Source organism: Apodemus sylvaticus, chromosome 23, assembly GCF_947179515.1.
Source record: "Apodemus sylvaticus chromosome 23, mApoSyl1.1, whole genome shotgun sequence".
Lineage (NCBI taxonomy): Eukaryota > Metazoa > Chordata > Mammalia > Rodentia > Muridae > Apodemus > Apodemus sylvaticus.
In genome coordinates this window covers 33,281,100-33,299,961 of record NC_067494.1, presented here as the reverse complement: position 1 = coordinate 33,299,961, position 18,862 = coordinate 33,281,100, and the positions used below count along the sequence as shown (strand labels likewise).

Here is an 18,862-nt window from a genome sequence, read left to right as displayed (position 1 = left end):
TCACTGTGTCCATTTGATGTGCACCCTTTTTCCCTGACCGTGGACCAGGCACAATGAATCAGAGTCTGTGAACTCTGACTCCTACTGAAACCCTCTGGAAGAGGACAACCTTGCATTGGCAAGCAATGATGTCCTTTTGAAGCCACACCCTGCTCCCCTGGGGCTGTAGAGTAACAGGAACACTGATGAGGAGACCCAAAACAGATGGTTCTGAGTTGTCTTTGGACCTATTACCAAAAGTGCCTCCCGTGTTTCCATCAAAGCAGGCCTGGGAGCTGCTGCTCACTGGTTCTAGGGATCACAGCAGGCAGCAAGTAGATGAGAGAGGGTTCTAAGGGACAGGTCAGTGGTTGGCACCAGTTCTCTCACCCTTCGAGAGGCAGAAACAGAAAACAGAAGGGCCAAGTGTCAGCAGAGTCCACAACCCCTGCCTGCCTTAGTAACATTTTCTCTGAAACTGATTTTTGCTGGTGTCTGTGTACATATGAATGCATATAATATATGTATTCATGTGTATGTGTGTATATAGGTGATACACACACACTCACACACACATGATTTGTTTTTGAGAGAGTATCTCACCACTGAACTCTGCCTGGCATTAAATTCACCAGGGGTCCTCCTGTCTGCCTCCACCTCCCCAGAGCTGGGATAGAGGGCAAGGGCCACCACAGCAGCTGAGAAGTTGCTTTCATTTTGAAACTCCAGCCTTATAAGCAAGAGGTCCTACATTTCATCCTCCATCAACCAAGGAAAAACTCCAGGAATGGTGGTTTGTGATGTAATCCTGGACACAGGAAGATCTGCAGATTTTGAAAGCTTGCCAGTCTAGCCAAATCCAGGAACTCCTAAGTTCAGAGGAGACTCTGCTTCAAAAAACATGATGCACTTCAAGACCTGTGAATAACCAAAGCTGACCTCTGCTCTCAAAATACAAGAGCATTGGGGTGGCAGTATTGATAGAAAGGAAGGAAGGAAGGAAGGAAGGAAGGAAGGAAGGAAGGAAGGAAGGAAGAAAGAAAGAAAGAAAGAAAGAAAGAAAGAAAGAAAGAAAGAAAGAAAGAAAGAAAGAAAGAAAGAAAGAAAGAAAGAAAGAAAAGCTGAGCAGGCTGACTGGACAGTCAACAACTCTGAGAGAGAGAAGTGGGGTGGGGAAACTGATAGCTACAGCCAGAGAGGGGCTGAAGGAGCCCTGGTGGGCAGCAGGAAGCTGGAGGCACCAGAGGTGTTGGGATTCACATGTGGAGGTGTCTCCACAGAAGCAAGCACACTGCAGCCAGGGTGACTTCCTCTCTTTCTTTGGCTTCTGTCCAGGTTTGCTGCTGGGGTTCTCTCACGACTAAGGCTGATGGCTGTGCTCCTGAGGAATCTGCAAACCAAGGACTCAGAAGCCTGGAGCTCCTGATTCTCTGTAGGTCTCCACACCATGCCCGCCTGGTGCCATCCCTTTCCCTGCCACCTTGTGCTCCCTCGGGTCACTCACCCCGCCCCCCTGGTAGCCATGGAACAACTTCCTGTCACAGCTCTTCCTGCTCTTTCCCCTTCCTGATCTTCCTGAGCTTCTCATCTTCTCATCACGTGCTAGGGCGCACATGCCATGCGCAGCTGCGTTCCTTCCTGACTCCACCCTGCAAAGCACTGAGACTAGATACAAGAGCAGGGCTACACCTCAGTCCACAGGGCACAGGGACCAGCCTGCAGGGGCTACAGTTTTCACTACAGCAAGGAGGAGGCATTGCCCTGAACTCATAGCCAAGTTTTAAAACCTTTCTGAGGTCCGGACCATCAGCAGAATATGACCAAGGCTTTCCCTCCCTTTCAGACAGTTAAAGTCATGCCTTTGGGCACTAGGGTCCAGAGAAGGAGCTATGGAGCTGGCTGCTGCTGCCAAGGTCCTTTCCTGACACTTGGTCTTGCTGTGCCTGCTGTCTGTCCCTGTTCAGGGAGACAAGGTGAGTTCCAGAGATCTGATGGGGGCAGAGGGTTGATGTTGGGAGGGGGAACACAATTTTTCTATGTTAAAGGCTACCTTGTGAATTCCTGAAGCCTGGGGTGGGGGTGGGGTAGGGTTGGCAATGGCAGGAGATGTGAAGGTGGGGGTGTGGGAGCACAGCTGTTTCTATTTTGAGCTAGCCAGTGACTTCCTGGGACACAGTGTAGGAGGACAGCACCCCCTCAGTCTGGAGACTAGAAGAAGCCAGACTTTTCTTTTCTTTTGTTTTCTTTTGTTTTGTTTTGTTTTCTTTTCTTTTCTTTCTTTTCTGTTCTGTTCTTTTCTGTTCTGTTATTTGTTTTCTTTCTTTCTTCCTTCCTTCCTTCCTTCTTTTCTTTCTTTTTTGTTTTTTTTTATTTTCCAAAGATTAAAATATATTTTTTAGTTCAAAAGATTATGATGATCATGGCCTTCAGTTGCCACTTATTAGACACTAAAGAATTCACATCTCATTGGTCCACTTAATTTTTATTATAATCTTCAAAATTGTATACAATCATTTTTTAAAAAAATTATTTAATCTTAATTTACAGTCCAGATTTCAGCCCCTCCTGGTCCACATTCTGACTGTTACAGATCCCACACCTTCCCCAGCGCTTCCCCCCCCCCCCAGGAAGCTGTCTTGAGGCCATATTCCTCAACCACCAGGCCTCCACACTCCCTGAGGCCACCAATTTCTTCAGGGTTAGGTACATCTTCTCTGACTGACTCCAGACCTGGCAGTCCTCTGCTGCATGTGTGTTGGGAGCCTCATATCAGCTGGTGCATGCTTGATGGTTGTGGTTGCATCAGCTGGTTGGTGACCCAGTGTCTGCGGGATCTCAGGGGTCCAGGTTAGTTGATACTGCTGGTCTTCTTACAGGGTCTGCCTCCTCCTCAGCTTCTTCCAGCTTTTCCTTAATTTAACCACAGGGGTCAGCAACTTTTATTGGGTGTAAATATCTGCAACTGACTCTTTCAGCTACTTTTTGGGTCTTTTAGGTGGCAGTCATGATAGGCCCCTTTTTGTGTGAACCCCATAGCTTTAGTAATAGTGTCAGGCCTTGGAGCCTCCCCTTGAGCTGGATCCAAATTGGGCCTGTCACTGGACCTCCTTTTCCTAAGGCTCCTCTCCATTTGTGTCCCTGCAGTTCCTTCAGACAGGAACAATTATGATTGTTCTGTGTCTGGAAGTTTTTAGATTTAGTGTTTTCTTTGCCCAGTGTATCCGTTTCTCCTGTGGTATTGTCCATTCCTGAGATTCTCTCTGCCATAGCTTCTATTCTGTTGGTGAAGTTTAACTCCGTACTTCCTGCACAAATTCCTGGATTTGCCATTTCCAGAATTCCTTCAGTTTCTGTTTTCTGTATTGGTTCTATTTCCATCGTTAGGACTAGAATAGTTTTATTGTTTCTCTTCAACTATTTTTCTTTTCTTGATTTTCTTTAAATGATTTATTTATATCCTCTTTCAGGACTTCTATCATCTTCATATAGTTATTTTAAGGTCTCTTTCTTGTGCTTTAAAAGTGCTAGAATATTCAGGTCCTTGTGTGGTGCAACAGCTGGGCTCTGATGGAGACATTTTGCCCTGGTTGTTAGTGATTGTGTTTTTGCTCTGGCATCTAGGCATCTGGGTTTGAGATAATTATAGGTCTAGATGCTGATGTCTGGAGCTTTCTTTTTATCAGTGGGCAATTTATTCCTTGGTTTCTGTTTCCTCTCTGGATTTTTGGAGATTATATTAGTTGTGTATTGTCTGTTTCCCTGGCCTGCTCAGCTGGTATGCTCATGGGGAATGATTACTGGTATTGGAACTGGGATACTGGAATGATCTGGAGAAAGGAAGGTTGGAAGAGAAGGACTTTGTGACCCCTTGGGGTTGGGGTCAGAGAGGAAAGGGAGGTCCCAGATGATTTCCACCCACAGATCTGTGAAGGCAACTATGGGATTGGATCCCAGGATCAAAGGTGAAATGGAGGTCCACCTTTACCCTGCTTCTGGCCCTGGCAAAGTGATCCTTACATTAGCAGGGTCCCAGGGCACTGCTGGAGTTGGGGTTGGAAATAAGCAACTAAAAAGGTGATGGAGGCAGCAGGGGAAGACCTGTGTGATCACCTGGAGAAGGGAGCTGGGGGTTGGGACAGGGAGAGATGTCATGGGTGCTCTACTGAAAGAGCTGGTGCTGAGACTGGAGCATTGGATACGGGGGAATAAACAGGGAAGAGAAGATCTGCAGGTAGCATACCTGGGTTTTTTCAGATGTGGCCTCTCAATGGTGTTTTCACCAAGAGGCTCCATCTAGAGGTAGGATCTTGGTTAGTCATCTGGAAGAAATTCTCATCATTCAAAATTGATGAACTTCACTTTGGGGAAACAAGCCCCTTTTCTATTTCTTGCTTCCATTTTCTCATTGAATTCCTCTAAAGATCATGGTCCCTTTGGTGGGTTGTGGTTGTTTTTCTACATTAGAAGCAGTTTTGACCACCTGAAGATGGTGTGGAGTTGTGAGTCTTTCCTGTGCTAGTGAGCTCTGCCTTCCTTCTGTAGATGTCCTCACTGTAGATGTCTCCTGTAGATGTCATCACTGTACATGTCTTCACTATACATGTCCTCACTGTAGATGTCCTCCCTGTAGATGTCCTCACTGTAGATGTCCTCACTGTAGATGTCATCACTGTAGATGTCCTCACTGTAGATGTCTCCTGTAGTTGTCCTCACTGTAGATGTCCTCACTGTAGATGTCCTCACTGTAGATGTCCTCATTGTAGATGTCTCCTGTAAATGTCCTCACTGTAGATGTCTCCTGTAGATGTCCTCGCTCTAGATGTCTCCTGTAGATCTCCTCACTGTAGTTGTCTACTGTAGATCTCCTTACTGGAGTTTGTTAGGCCATGTCTTAGTTAGGATTTTACTGTTGTGAACAGACAACACAACCATGGCATGTCTTATAAAGGAAAACATTTACTTGGGGCTGGCTTACAGGTTTATAGGTTTAGTCCATTATCATGAAGATGAGAGCATGGGGTCATCTACGTTGGCATGGTACAGGCAGAGCTAAGAATTCTACATCTTCATCTGAAGGCAGCTAGTGGAAGACTCACATACAGGCATCTAAGACCAGGGTATCAAAACCCACAGTGCCACACCCATTCCAACATAGCCACACCCCCTAATATCGCCACTTTCTTGGCCCAAGCACTTACAAACTATGACATTTCACTCCCTGACCCCCATAGGCTTGTTCAAACTTATGAGTCAATGGGGGTCACACTTAATCAGCATTATGCAAAATACATTTAGTCCAACTTTCAGAGTCCCCAGAGGCTATAGCAGTCTCAACAATGATAAAAGTCCAAAATTCAAGGTCTGTTCTGAGATATATGCCACCATTTAACTATAATTCCCAAAGCAAGAAGGGAACAAACTAGGTAAACTACAAATTCTCCACCTCCATGTCTGATGTTAAAGCTGTCTTCATATCTCCAATTCCTTATTCACCTTTGTTTACTGCAACAAACTTCTTTCTCCTGGGTTAGTTTCACTCCCTGTTCGCAGCTTCCCTCAGCAGAATGCCTAAATCTCAGGCATCTCAAACATCTTGGGTTCCCCAAAGCAACTTGATGTTATAGCTTCTTGTTTTAATGTCTTGTACCCAGACATTATCTTCTGGGCTCTTCCAAGGGGCTGGAATCACTTCTCTAGCTCTGCCCTCGGTAGCATTTAAGCTCAGGTTGATCTACTCTGTTGCTGCCGCTGTGTCTGCTGATCATCCCATGGTACTGGTATCTCCAATACACTGGGGCCTTCTGCCGAAACTAGGCTTCACCAATAGCCTCTTATAGGCTTTCTTCATGGTGCCAAGCTCCAACTCCTTTGCATGACCCATTCAGTCCTGGGCCATCAGCTGCAACTGTAGCTGCACCTTCACCAGTGGCCTTCCATGGTCTCTCACAGTCCCAAACTTTAGCTGCTCTGCATGACCTCTTCATGCCTTCAAAACCAGTACTACCTGGGTGATTCTTACACATTACCAGGTACAGCTTCAGCATGTGGTACAACCTTGGCTATCTCTGGAACACAGCTGGTTTTTGCTCTCATAATATGCTTCCCACAACATTTCAGCACAGTGATGCTGGTCTCTTCTTAATAACCACTAATTTCTTAGCTCCAGCTAACCAGCATCAATTTTCTCATCAGTCTCTTTTATGCTGGACTCCAAAGCCAGGGCCACATGGCTGAAGCTGGCATGTTCTGCTGCTTTTTGGGGCTGCAGCATGGCTCCCCCTTATTCTGTTACCAGCTTTCTGTTTTCCAACTCCCTCTCTGCCTTAGCTTGGCTCTCCTGGATCTTGTGCTGTAGATTGACCCTGAACTCAGAGATCTGCCTGCCTGTTTCCTGAAATTAAAGGTGTGTGTACGCCTGAATCTAAATTTACCTGTGTAGGCTCTTGCACCTAAGTCCTATTTCCTTAATCTGCTATCTCCTATATCACAGGATTTGGCTCCATTTCATGTCTTGGTGCCCCTTTAATACTTGAACCATGTATTTTATATTTTTCCTTTCCAAACTTGCTACACTTACTCAAAATGCTTTTCATGAGATTGAACCATAGAACAAAGTCCATGATGGGCTATTTTGAGACTTCCTTGATAAATCTCTATCTTAGCCTTAGGTAGACTCTTCAGCTAAGGGCAAGAAGCCACATTCTGCACCCAAATACCACAAAACAACCTGTGTACTACAAACTGAAATTCTTCTCCTCTGAAACCTCTTGGGCCAGGTATGCACAGTTCAAATTATTCTCAGCAACAACAGCTTCCATACTGCTACTAGGCCCATTTAGCTCCATTTAAAGCAGTCCTCTACTTTCCAAATTCAAAGTCCTCAAATCCATGTTCTTCTAAACAAAAGCATGATCAGGACTATCACAGCAATACCCCACTCCCAGTACCAACTTCTGTTTTTGTTAGGGTTTTACTGCTGTGCACAGACCCCATGACCATGGCAGTCTTAAAAAGGTAAACATTTAATTGGTGCTGGCTCACAGGTTCAGAGGTTCAGTCCATTATCACCAAGGTGGGAGCTTGGTAGCATCTTGGCAGGCATGATATAGGAAGAGCTAAGAGTTCTACATCTTCATCTGAAGGCTGCTAGTGAAGACTCATTTCCAGACAGTTAGGCCTAGGGTATTAAAGCCCACACCCACAGTTGCACACATACTCCAACATGGCCACCCCTCCTAATATTGCCACTTCACTTCTATGGCCTGAACAGACATGTTAATAATGTTCCTTTAGGTGGGTGCTAGACCACAAGGTCCTAGAGGTCGAAGATGAGGTTGGGATACCAGGTGCCTGTGGGGGCCACCCTATGCACCTGCTGAAGGATGTCACCCACAGGGGCATTATAGATCATCCCAGTTAGCACGTAAGGTTGGTGAGGGGTGTTAGAGGAGGAGCAGCTATTGGTTAAAGGCAAGGCTATTAGAACAACAAGCTTTGCAATTTGAGTTTCAGAGGATTGTTTTTGTCCTTGACTACCTGCCATATGGTTATGAAGTCCTCTGGTTCTGAAGGAGGGTCTTTGAGGCAAGCTTGGGTGTGGTGGGGCAGGTGGCAATTCTGTTTGCCTTAAGTGAAGTGGGTGTAGTTAGCACAACTACATATGATTATTACTGGGAGGGGTGGGGGGTGTTAAAGACTCTGTTTCTGATATTTATTTACAAGTACCCAGTCACCTGTAGGTAATTATGAGGAGTAGGAAGAGGAGCAGCCTCAGAGCTGTCTCTCAGGTGTGGCTAGTGTTCCTTCTAGGTATAAGCTAAGGCACTGAGGGAATCAAATAAATGTCTATCAGTCATTTAAGCTAATATGTCTGATTTTACTTGGGAATCATGGGAGGGAGTCTCCCATACATGATCTCAAATGGGGTCAGTCCCAAGATATAGGGGCATGTTCCTGACCATTTTGAGGGTGAAGGGGAGGAGAGCCTCCCAGTCCCTGCAAGTCTCCATGATTAATTGGATAAGGTTTTCTTTCAGAGTTCTATTCATCCTATGCAACTGTTCTTTTTGGGGGCCTATAAGCACAATGCAATTTCCAGTCTTCCACAAATGGTCTTGGCCATTCCCTGTGTAACTTGAGAAGCAAATGATACAGTAAATATTAAAAGTATTCTATGCTCCCAAGCAGGTACATAGGCCTACATTTTGCCACATGCATACATTTTGCCACCTACCCAAGTGTTCTGGATACAGGAATGTAAAACACACACACACACACACACACACACACACACACACACACTAGCTTATTTTTAATATGTCTAGATAACTCAATGGCTGGGTCACTCCTAAACTTCCACATTGCTAACACACTTCCCTCACACTATAACTATATTGAGGAATAACACACTATATTCCTCAGTTAGTCCTTACTAAATCTGTATTTTGCCTTTGCTGTCCTGATTCCATCTCAGCAGCCCCTCCCATGGGGCTGAGTTCCCTTTGCACCTACATTTTGGCCATCTCACCCTCCTGCTCCTTCAAGGCATGGTCTGTCCTATTCCCCTCTCATGTCTAAAGAGGTCCTCCATTTTCCTCATACCCAGGCGACTGGTTTGGTAAGTGTGTCTGAGCAGGTTCTGGGCAAGGCGACAGGATTAATTTACAGTCCCGGTTGGTCATCCACCAGTCTCTGATTTGTAGTCATTGGTATCTGAGTTTCATGTGCTTTTTGTATTCTTGAGAATGCTCAGGCTTCTCTTGTAGAGAGGGAGGCCCAGGTTCTGGCACCAGAGGGTCAGGTCTGGTGTGGGACTAAACCTGGCCTTTCTGCCTCATCTGCCCTCTGATTGCCCTTGGCTTCGGCTGTTACTGCCCTCTGGTGGCCAGTCCAGAGAATAATTTCTAACTTTGGGGGCAGCCAGTGGGCTTGTAATAAGCCTAGTTTCTTGCTTGTTTTTAATAGTCATTCCCTCAGCCATAAGCAGCTGCTGTCCTGATACCTGGCCCCGTGGATATGTGCTGGGGCAAAGGCATATCTGCTATTAGTATAAATATTGGCATTCTGGTCCCTGCTCAGGTTGAGGGTCTTGGTCAGGGCAATTAGCTCTGCTGTTTGGGCTGAAGTTCCAGTTTGTTGGACGGAAGCCCAAGCAGGTCCAGAATCGGACACACTGCTTCCCCCACATAGCTCTGTCTTGTTCGAAGCTGTTACCATCTGTGTACCCAGGACCTCAGTGTCCAGGACTGGATGATTGGAAAAGTCCTTTATGAGTCCGTGTACTTGGCCCAGGATCCCTAAGCAGTTGTGGAGAGGCCCTTTTAGATCTGTGACCAGGAGTAAGGAAGCTTGGCCTTGTTGGAGCAGGTGTGGCCTGGTTGGAGGAAGTGTGTCACTATGGAGGTGGACTTTGAGATCCTTCTCCTAGCTGTCTTAGGACAGTCTGCACCAGGCATCCTTTGGATAAAGATGTAGAGATGTCAGCAACTCCTGCACCATGTCTGCCTGGACACTCCCATGTTCCCACCTTGATGGCAATGGACTGAACCTCTGAACCTGTAAGCCAGTCCCAATTAAATGCTGTCCTTCACAGAGTTGCCTTGGTCATGGTGTCTATAGACAGAAGCAAAACCCTGATACAGTTAGTGTCCTAAGGAGGACCCAGTAATAATTTAATTGGGCCTTACTTCCCATTTTAGAGGTTTAGCATTCCCACCCCCCTTTAGGCTGGGCAGCATGGCAGCACACAGGCAGATATGTAGCTGAGAGTTCTACATTCCTACATAAAGACCACGAGAAGATAGAAACTCTGAGTTGCAAACTGGTTTTTCAAACTTGAGGCTAGCTCCAGTAACCCACTTCCTCTGAATTGCCTACAATTACTCCAACAAAGCCACACTCCTAATTTCATTATACATCTCTGTTGACATGTATACTTCTATGAGCCTTTTTACACACACCCCTCACTACGAGTTTTTGAGGTTCTAGATTCTGTATTTCATGCAGTATGGACTAGTCTCTGACCAGATTCCTGCCAGTCGTTCCTGTAAGACATAGGCAAACTCCACAGAATTTTGGCACTTTGCTGATGACTAAAAGACCTGTGTCCAAAGCATGAGGAGAATGCTGAGTTTACACTGCCTGCTTCACAATTGTGAGACCCTGAGCTAATCCTTGGACCTCCTGTAAATGGCTGGGAATGGTGCTGTGTGCTTTCTTGTCAGCACTAGCAAGGCAGAGGCAACTGGGTACACCTTCATTTCCAGGGATATTTTCACCCCTACAGGCCACCACATGCACTGCATGCAGGTGGTACAAAGACATTTACTGATACACAGGCAAATACTTATACACAGAAAATAAAAATACAAAAGGTCTGAGTCACTGGTAAGCCTGTTGAGTCTACTTGGAGGATCCCAAGCATCTTAGAGACCTTGTCTAATCAGCATCACTGTGGCATTTTTTTTAAGACGTTATGAAAATGATTTCCTTACTAAATTCTGGAGGTTAGTCTATAATACTTCCTTCTAAGACATTTGCAATCCTCTGCCTCCTCCTCCTCCTCATCATCATCATCCTCATCATCATCATCCTCATCATCATTTTTTATTGGTACAAATATTTGAAGTCAGGAATACTTTCTTCAAGTCACCTTCGTTACTCAATGTTCCTCATCAGTTTTCTTTACTTAAACTTCTAAGTGGCTTTTCTTACAGAACACTAATGCATATTTCATCCTGATCCACCTAAGTGGCAATTTGTGACTTTAGTTCACAGCCACAAAGTTAGTCTTGAGTTTCAGAGGGCTCCCGGTCTTCCCCACCAAATCTGCTGGTGGGGCCTACTCAGTGAGAAGGAATCCCAGCCACTCATGGAGAAATTCAAGCCTTAGAGTGTTAGCATAAGGAAAGTAGGGTAGGGGTGAGATAGAGAGAAAACATGTGGCAGAGGCAGAGAAGGGAAGGAAGAGGAAGCTGGTTGAAGGGAACAGGAATGGGGTCCCAAACCTGCATCACTGTACTTCACAGCTGAAGTTTTGGGGTGGGAGAGAGGACAAACAATTTTTAAACATTTCTTTTGCATTTTAAGTTTAATTAAATAGTATACTTCTAAAGGTTTCCTTTCATAAAATATTATTTACTTTTGGATTGCAGTGCTCATACAAACACAGGACACTAAATGTGTATATGCTCCATTAGGGCTTGTCTGCTTCCTTGTGCATTCTGTATAATAGGATAGCACTAGAGTACTGTATCCTCTTTAGATGTTAGTGAAAATCTGGGAATCCAGGGACTATGCATGTGCTAGGTCAAAGAACCTAAAGAAGGGGAGAGAGACTGGGACTTCAAGCAGGTCATAGACAGGCAGAGATCTATCCTTGAGTTCTCTGGATTAGGTGTGTGGTTTAGCGTGGGAGAACCTAAGATCTGATGCCCAACAGTGTTGTGTGAAGGGGCCCAGTGGGAACAGGGATGAGCGTCGAGTTCACAACTGGCACATCTCTTTCCATGCCAGGCTGCAACATTATTCCAGGGTCTTTTCTGCATACCAGGTCCATGTTGAATGCTCCATGTGTCCTATTTCCCCTGTGTGTTCAGCTAGATTTTCATACCCGGGAACATAGATGCTGTCTGACATATTTTATACTACAGTACTTGATATTAGTCACTAAATGTACTTGTAAGCTAAATCTCCCTTGTGACATGTGTGCATCTGAAGAGTCATAAAAATCATCAAAGACAATGCACAGAACCCAAATCCACAGAATTTGATCAATGCACTGGAACAGCTTGCAGAAGCAGGATGCCAGGGACCTCCAGGAGGCTAAGTTCAAAGGAACACACACCTCAAGTTTGAAAGCAAGACTTTTGCCATGTCACAGAGACTCCACAGGAGTTGGAGTGGCAAACAGGCCATGGTTTGTCAGCACAGCCAAGGAGAAATTATTGGTGCCTCCTGGCTATTCAACATCAGTGAAAAGGACTTCTTCATCTTGGACGCAATGAATATGATCTGGAGACTGACTAATGTTGTGACAGGGGCTATCATGATTGAATGGAAAGATGTGAAATTAATGAAACATCTGAATTTCTCCATAGCAGAAGGCATTGAGAAACTCAATGAAATCTTAGAGCGGCACAAGTAAAAGCCAAGTAGATATTACCTAGATTATCAGAAGGCAGTTAGTTATTCTAATTCGATAGACTGAGTGAAGTCTGGTAGTGTTCCTGTCTGGAAAGACAGTGATGATCACAGGGACTCCTCCTTCCCTCTCATTCCCTATAACCCAGTGGTCCAGGCTATACATGGCCTGCTAATGAGCCCCAAGCCTGTGTGCATCACTGTACCCTTCCAGTCTCCTCATCCTCAGGTAGAGCTGTCCTCCCACCAGCTCCACCATCACTCCTAAAGGATTTATTATCTTACTCTGACACCATTAAAAATCACTAATTTCCCAACATCCAGAAAGTGATATCCACAGTACATTTATCAAATTTTGTGATAGTTTGATAGACATCAACTTTTTATTGTAATGAAATAAGCTGTGTCAAGACATCATAAATACAACTCCCACTTCTCTCTCTACTCAGGACTTTGTAAAATAGTTCTTATATGTGAGTGCCTCATGGCTGCTGGTGGGGAGAAGGTGCTGATGGAGGTGTGTTTTCAAACTTTATCGAGAACTTTCCTATCGTACTTTAAGGGTCAACAACAAGGTCCCTGAATATTACTCAGCTTACATCACCCACCCAGTTTCCACCTAACAGGCAATTTTCTCATAAGGCAGTATTTATCATGGTGGGACTCATTTTCACATTCTTTATTATCTGCGTTTTCCTATATGTCAAGAGGAAATGTTGTACCCAAAGACATAAGGAGAAGGCTGAGGTTTCATTTGGTCCTTGGTAGGGTTGTTCTGTGGAGGACTGGCAATAGGTGTCCCAGTGGGTACTAGGGATGGGAATTCCGCTCCCCATGTCAGCATGGCAAGTGCCAGTTTCCCACTGAGCATCTTTCTAGCAACTAAAACTGACCTGTTGAGAGTCTGGCTTCAAGTTCAGTCAGCTATCTTCTGCTCAGACCATGAGAATGGACTGGAGGAAACTTGTGAGCACCTCACTTGCACGCCCTCCCATGATGACACATGCAGGGACACTGAGCTTCTCTCCATCCTCAGAATAATTGCAAAGGTATTTTCACACAGCCAGTTAGGACTGTCCATTTACTTTCTCTGTCTCATTACCCCCCATGCTCCATGCAATAATGGCTGTCGACCCTAAATATGGGTCTGTCTGAGAGGAGGTTTGGAGACCTGGAGCTCTAAATCACCTTTGTTAGTCAGGGGTCATGACATGTCAGGGCACAAGCTAAGAAGTGACTTTCAGATTTCTCTGGTGGGATCAAGAGCTAATCATTTTCAGAACCACAGTTAGGCTCTCACTTCAAACCCTTCCCAGACAGAAATCTTCAGCTGCTCAGGGCCTGTTGCATCAACTGCCACTAGGCACAGAGGAAAGATGGGCCAAAGGAGACAAGAAGAGAGGTTCCCAACCAGCCCACCAAAATGTTGTCCCAGGAGGAAGAGCCCAAGGCATGTGGGTCAAAGAATTTAATGGACCAAACATCCACATTTCGTCATCCAAGATGCAGGAAACACCTCACAGCATAGGGAAGAATGGATATGGGAAGTAAGGGAATGGTGATCTTTAGCAGTCATCAGGAGAGAGCAGCATCGCTGAGGTGAGATCATCTGGAAAGTGTTTCCTGAGTGTCTGTACAAAGAACCTGAGTTCTATACACGGTCAGGTTGGACCTCGTGTTGGTATCTGAACTAGTCAGTGTAGCAGCCAGTCTGAAGGTGGTGGTTTTGAAGATGTGAAGGGGTGATGGAGAGCATCTGAGACTTGGCACTGTGTGACAGGGTTGGAGTCCATGAAGAGAGCCCTGGACAGTGAGAGTGCCTCTAGAGCCGAAGACTCTAGCACTTTAGACATGCCAGTGCCATGGGGTGACCACCAAGTAGAGCATCAGGGGCAGTGGAGTGGAGCCAGTCAGAGCCTAGAGGACAAGCTGTCTACACTCTGTGGGCAAGCTGGAGAAGTAACTCAGGTGCTGATGGCGAGCCAGGTATTGGTCAGCTTTGGCCCTGCATCCAGGTTCATATTCAAGGCACCCTCTGGGGGCTCCTCAACTGGGCCTGATCTCAATCAAGGCTTTCTTGTGAAGCCAGACTCCTATAACCTGATTTCGAGCTAAGCGTTAGAAAAGGGAAGGACTGGAAAGTCGCATTTGAGGCCCTGAGTCACAAATGGGGAAGGTACCAGGTACCTCCCAAGAATAACAGATTTGTAACACAACCACACACACTCTCACACACCCCTGAAATAGAACTTAATGACAGACCAATGTAGCAACTGTGCAAATATTCATCTTGGGGATCCACTGCGGGTTTTTTTGTTTTTTGTTTTTTGTTTTTGTTTTTTTTTGGTTGCTAAGAGGAGTCCCATGAGAAGGTACTTATCAGAGCTGGGGTGACTTCCCAAAACCTGTTTTACTGCATAGCCCACCTGGGGACACGCAATGACTCTTGATAAGAAAATTAGAACATATTTTAATATGTGAAAAATGACCAGCAGGTTTTAAAAACAGAGTTAAACACAGTCACATAAAACCTGGGTAGAACAACTGATCAGATGTCTTAGACAGTTTCTGCTAACCCAAGCCTCCAGCAAATAGACAAGAACAAAATGTCTGCAATAGTGGAGGTTATTAGCTTGAAAATTCATTGGAGCCTCATACTATGGGTTACATGCTATAACTACGTGATGTGTTCTGAGAACTCGTTCTCCAGTGGATGTCACCAAACAGAAGGGTAAAATGCCAGGAGCCTTCTAATTCAAGGTAGCAGCCCTGAAACCACAGAGACATTGGGGGAAGCTCAGAGAGCACTTTCGAAATCTGACAGTCGTGTTCCTAATGTCACAGCACTAATGTGGAAAGGTAAAGTTAAGGCAATCATAGAGAATACAGCGCAGAATTAGTCTCAGTACTCATCTGAAGCTGATGGGTTGACTCTGGGGGACTCAGGAGAAGTGTACACTAAGTTGTAGGGAAAGATGGGAAACTCATTTCCTCACCGAGTACAACTGAAATGCCTGAGGGAGAAGCAACTGTAAAATATTAGAGCACCAGATGAAGGTAACCACAGGAGAACACCCCCTTGCATGAACACTAAAAGACAATGAAGCAAGCAGAGTTCCCCAGTGGGGGACAGACACAGCAGTGGTCTCCATGCAGAAACTGAGTACTAAGTTTCAGGAGCATGAGCCATGACTGAAGGGTGTTCACTGAAATGTGGAGCTTCTGAGGGGATAAGGCCATTCTTTTCCCATGTTCCCGCTTGTTGCCAAGAGAACATCTCAACCAAAGGCCCAGAACTGTTGCTAGACAGCACAACCCACAGACACATGTAAATCTGTGTGAAAGTTTTCGAGTGACAGATCCTGGGAAGGAACAGATCATGTACAGGGATGACAAGCCTTCTTCTAAGGACCCAACAGGAAAAAATAAATCATCTCTCAATTTCCCTATATTCCTGTCTGTCTGTCTGTCCATCCCTCTGTCTGTCCATCCACCAGTCCATCTGTCTGTCCGTCTGTCTGTCTGTCTGTCTTTCTGTCTGAGGTAGTTGGTTTTTTTTCACAGAGCAAAAAAGCACACAGTCCTGTTGGTACAGTACCCTCTCTGGAAAGAACATTAAGTTCTAGAATGCTTTTTACTGGTGTATGAAAAATGTTTTTGTTTTATTTTATTTTATTTTATTTTATGTTATTTTGTTTTGTTTTGTTTCTTTTTGTTTCTAGACATCGTTTTTCTATGCACCTCTGGCTTTCATGGAGCTTGTTCTGTAGACCAGGCTGTCCTTAAACTCAGAGATTTGCCAGCCTCTGCTTTCCTAGTGCTAGGAATTAAGGCTGGTCTCACCACTGCCTGGCAAATATACTCTTTACACTTTTATCTATTTCATATATCAAATCATGGTCTAAAAACTTGACTCAGTCATGTGAATAGTTACATTGATGTAATTTTCTTTTTTAAAAAATGTAAATGTACTTCTATTATGTTAAAAGCCATGTGTACATCGTCAGATCTCTGCAGAACTGGAGTTGTGAGCTGCCAGTCATGCGTCCTTTGGATAGAACTTGGGTCCCCTGTAAGCCAGTTAAATACTTGTCACTGCTGAGTCAGCCCTCCAGCCCAGAAGCTCAGAATTTTTTTGTTTTAAAAACAATGTCTTGCATTCTCTGTGGGATCTGATATGAACCTGAATGTCTGATCTTCCTGCCCCTTTCTCCAAGTGCTCAGAGTACATGTGTGCCACACAGTTGTTTCTGTGGGGTGTTTCCTTGTGGGGAACCCAGAGCTTCATGTGTGTTGGTCTGGTATTGTCTCCATCAATATAGCAGGTTCTGGATAGATTTCTCTGGGATAAGGAAAAAAACCCTACAAAATTATCCAATATCAGGGAACACAACCCTTTCTTGTTTCAGGGGAAAACAGGGGTTTTGGTTTTGTTAATTTTTAAATTTAATTGTATTTATTTTATTATTTTTAAATTTTTAAGTTTTCTGGATAGGGTTTGTGTGGCATTGGCAGTTCTGGAATTACTCTGTAGACTAGACTGGCCTCAAATTCAGAGACCCTGGGGCTGGCTATTTTATTAGCAGAAAGACTCACTGACTGAGGCTGAGGCACCTGCTCAGTTAGAATTCTTGCTTACTGTGCAGAAAACACTTGACTCAATCTGATCCCTAGCACAGTGCAAACCACAATTCACCATGCACGCCTGTGATCCCAGACTTCCACAAAATTCAAGAGGTATTTTAAGCTCTAGGCAAGCCTGGGATACATGTGACCCTATCTCAAAAAATAAAGATACTGACTAAAGAAAGCTAGATGGCTTACATAGCCCATGATGGTGCCTGTTGGATAAATGGACAAATTTGAATAAACTCTTTTTAATTCCCAAACTGGTCCAAACTGATCAGGGTTTCATTTGTTTATTACCATTCACTTTAAAGAAAGACTTTTTGGGGGGATGGAGGGCTTTATGTCATATTTTCTTTGAAGTACTTTTTTTTTCTTCTATCAAAAAGGTAAAGGAAGAGGAGAGAGAGGAGGGAGAGAGAGGCTGGGATGTGGCCACTTAGAAGCAGAGCTGTTCCTAGCATGCCCTAAGCACTATGTTCACTCCTAGCATGAAAAAAATGGTGACAGAAACCTGTCCATATCTATGCTCAACAGGCCCAGCCTAGCAGGAAGAATGGGGGTCTTCCTGGTCAACTGATTCTTTTTCTCCTTTCTCCCTGACAGCAGGAAGATTCACTCACACAGGCCCCAGCCCTCTGCACCTCTGTGAAAGACATAGCATGATGATGTCTGCTGCTCTTGTGGAAGCATTTCATCTCACCACCCTGTTGGATGTCCCCTAGCAAGTGGCAAGTCTCCATGTAAGGAGAGAACTCTAGCTCTTAGGTCCAGGAGCTCCAGAGGCAAGCACAGCACTCTAGTTTGCAGCTGTCTTCAACTGTGTCTCTAATCTGAGCCTACCCCACTACCCCTGTGGGGGAGGGGGATGCCCATAAATGTGCTCTGTAAAATGAGGGTGCATGGAGGAGACCTTGGATTCCTGTCCATCTGTAGTTCTAAGACCTGGCTGGTTTAAAAGTCAGGCTTGTAAGTTTAATTTTACAAATATCAGGGGTAGGAGCTATGCTGTCTGGCTTATGACTTTCATGAAGGCACTAGGAAGGCAAAGGCAGGAGAATCTCTGTGAGTTCCAGGCCAGCCAGCCATGAGACTTATTCAAAAAGATGAAATTGGGCTGTGGGGGTGGGGCTGGAAAGGGCAGTGGCCTGAATTCCCAGGCAAGTGCCCTGTGTCAGAAGCAAACCTGCCCTGTAGAGATTTGATGCTTGCCTGCCTGATCTGGTTTGGTTTCTGTCCTCCTGGCCACAGAGTCTCTGTAAGTTTAGTGTCTTCTTTAATCAGGGTCCCAGGATCCTATATTAATAAAGATTTTTTTTAAAAAACAAAAATCAAACAAGTCTAGTCCATCTGAATCTCCTCCCACCTTAAATAATCCCTTTCAGCCCTCCAGCAATGCTGCCAGGTAGATTTCCTGTTGCCTCTCCTGAATGATGAAACCCCTGATGGCTATAGCATTAGACTTTTCTAAACACCTCAGTCCTGGGTTCCAGTGAGTTGAATTCTCCTGCGCCCCCGCCCCCCCTGCTTTTTTCCCACTAACCCAAAGCTTGAGAGGAGCTGTAAGACCCTGCGGATGCCTAGGGCTCTGCCACAGAGGGTTTGGGAGGCACCGGCCCTACAGTGTTCTGTCCCCTAGGGCCTGCAGGTGAGTCACTGTGTCCATTTGATGTGACCCCCTTTTCCCTGACCAGAGGCCAGGAGCAATGAATAGGAGTCTGTGAACTCTAGCTCCTACCCAAACATTCTGGAAGAGGACAACCTCATATTGGAAGCACTGATGTCCTTTTCAAACCACACTCTAATCCCCTGGGGATGTAGAGTAACAGGAACACTGATGAGGACACCCGGAGCAGATGGTTCTGAGTTGTCTTGTCTTTGGACCAGTTACCAAAAGTGCATTGCATGGTTCCAGCAATGAGTGGAGGACTGATGCTCATGAGTAAGGTCTGCTGCCTCGCCAGGGTCCGACCTGCATCCAGGTGTGCGCCTGGTAGTGTTTTGGCACTTGGGCTCCCAGAAGCTGGGAATACCTTTCTCCCTTGCTCAACACTGCACCAGGTCCCCCAAACTCTTTTTCCCAGTCTTGTCATGGGCAGTCACCTCTCCCAGCGTT

At 45.3% G+C, this 18,862-nt stretch overlaps 1 protein-coding gene across 7 annotated transcripts in view; it reads left to right on the top strand.

Moving 5' to 3' along the window:
• The first annotated feature begins 1,619 nt into the window (after nucleotides 1-1,619).
• The window catches only part of LOC127674161 (UL16-binding protein 1-like), a 564,502-nt gene continuing 547,259 nt past the window's right edge, over nucleotides 1,620-18,862 (top strand). For 5 of the 7 annotated variants that reach the window (XM_052170013.1, XM_052170014.1, XM_052170012.1 and 2 more), the window contains exon 1: nucleotides 1,620-1,892. In XM_052170013.1, the coding sequence (XP_052025973.1) occupies nucleotides 1,796-1,892 (97 nt within the window). In that variant the 5' untranslated portion in view covers nucleotides 1,620-1,795. The remainder of the gene's footprint in view (nucleotides 1,893-18,862) is intronic. The other 2 variants (XM_052170017.1, XM_052170018.1) reach the window with 2 other exon arrangements.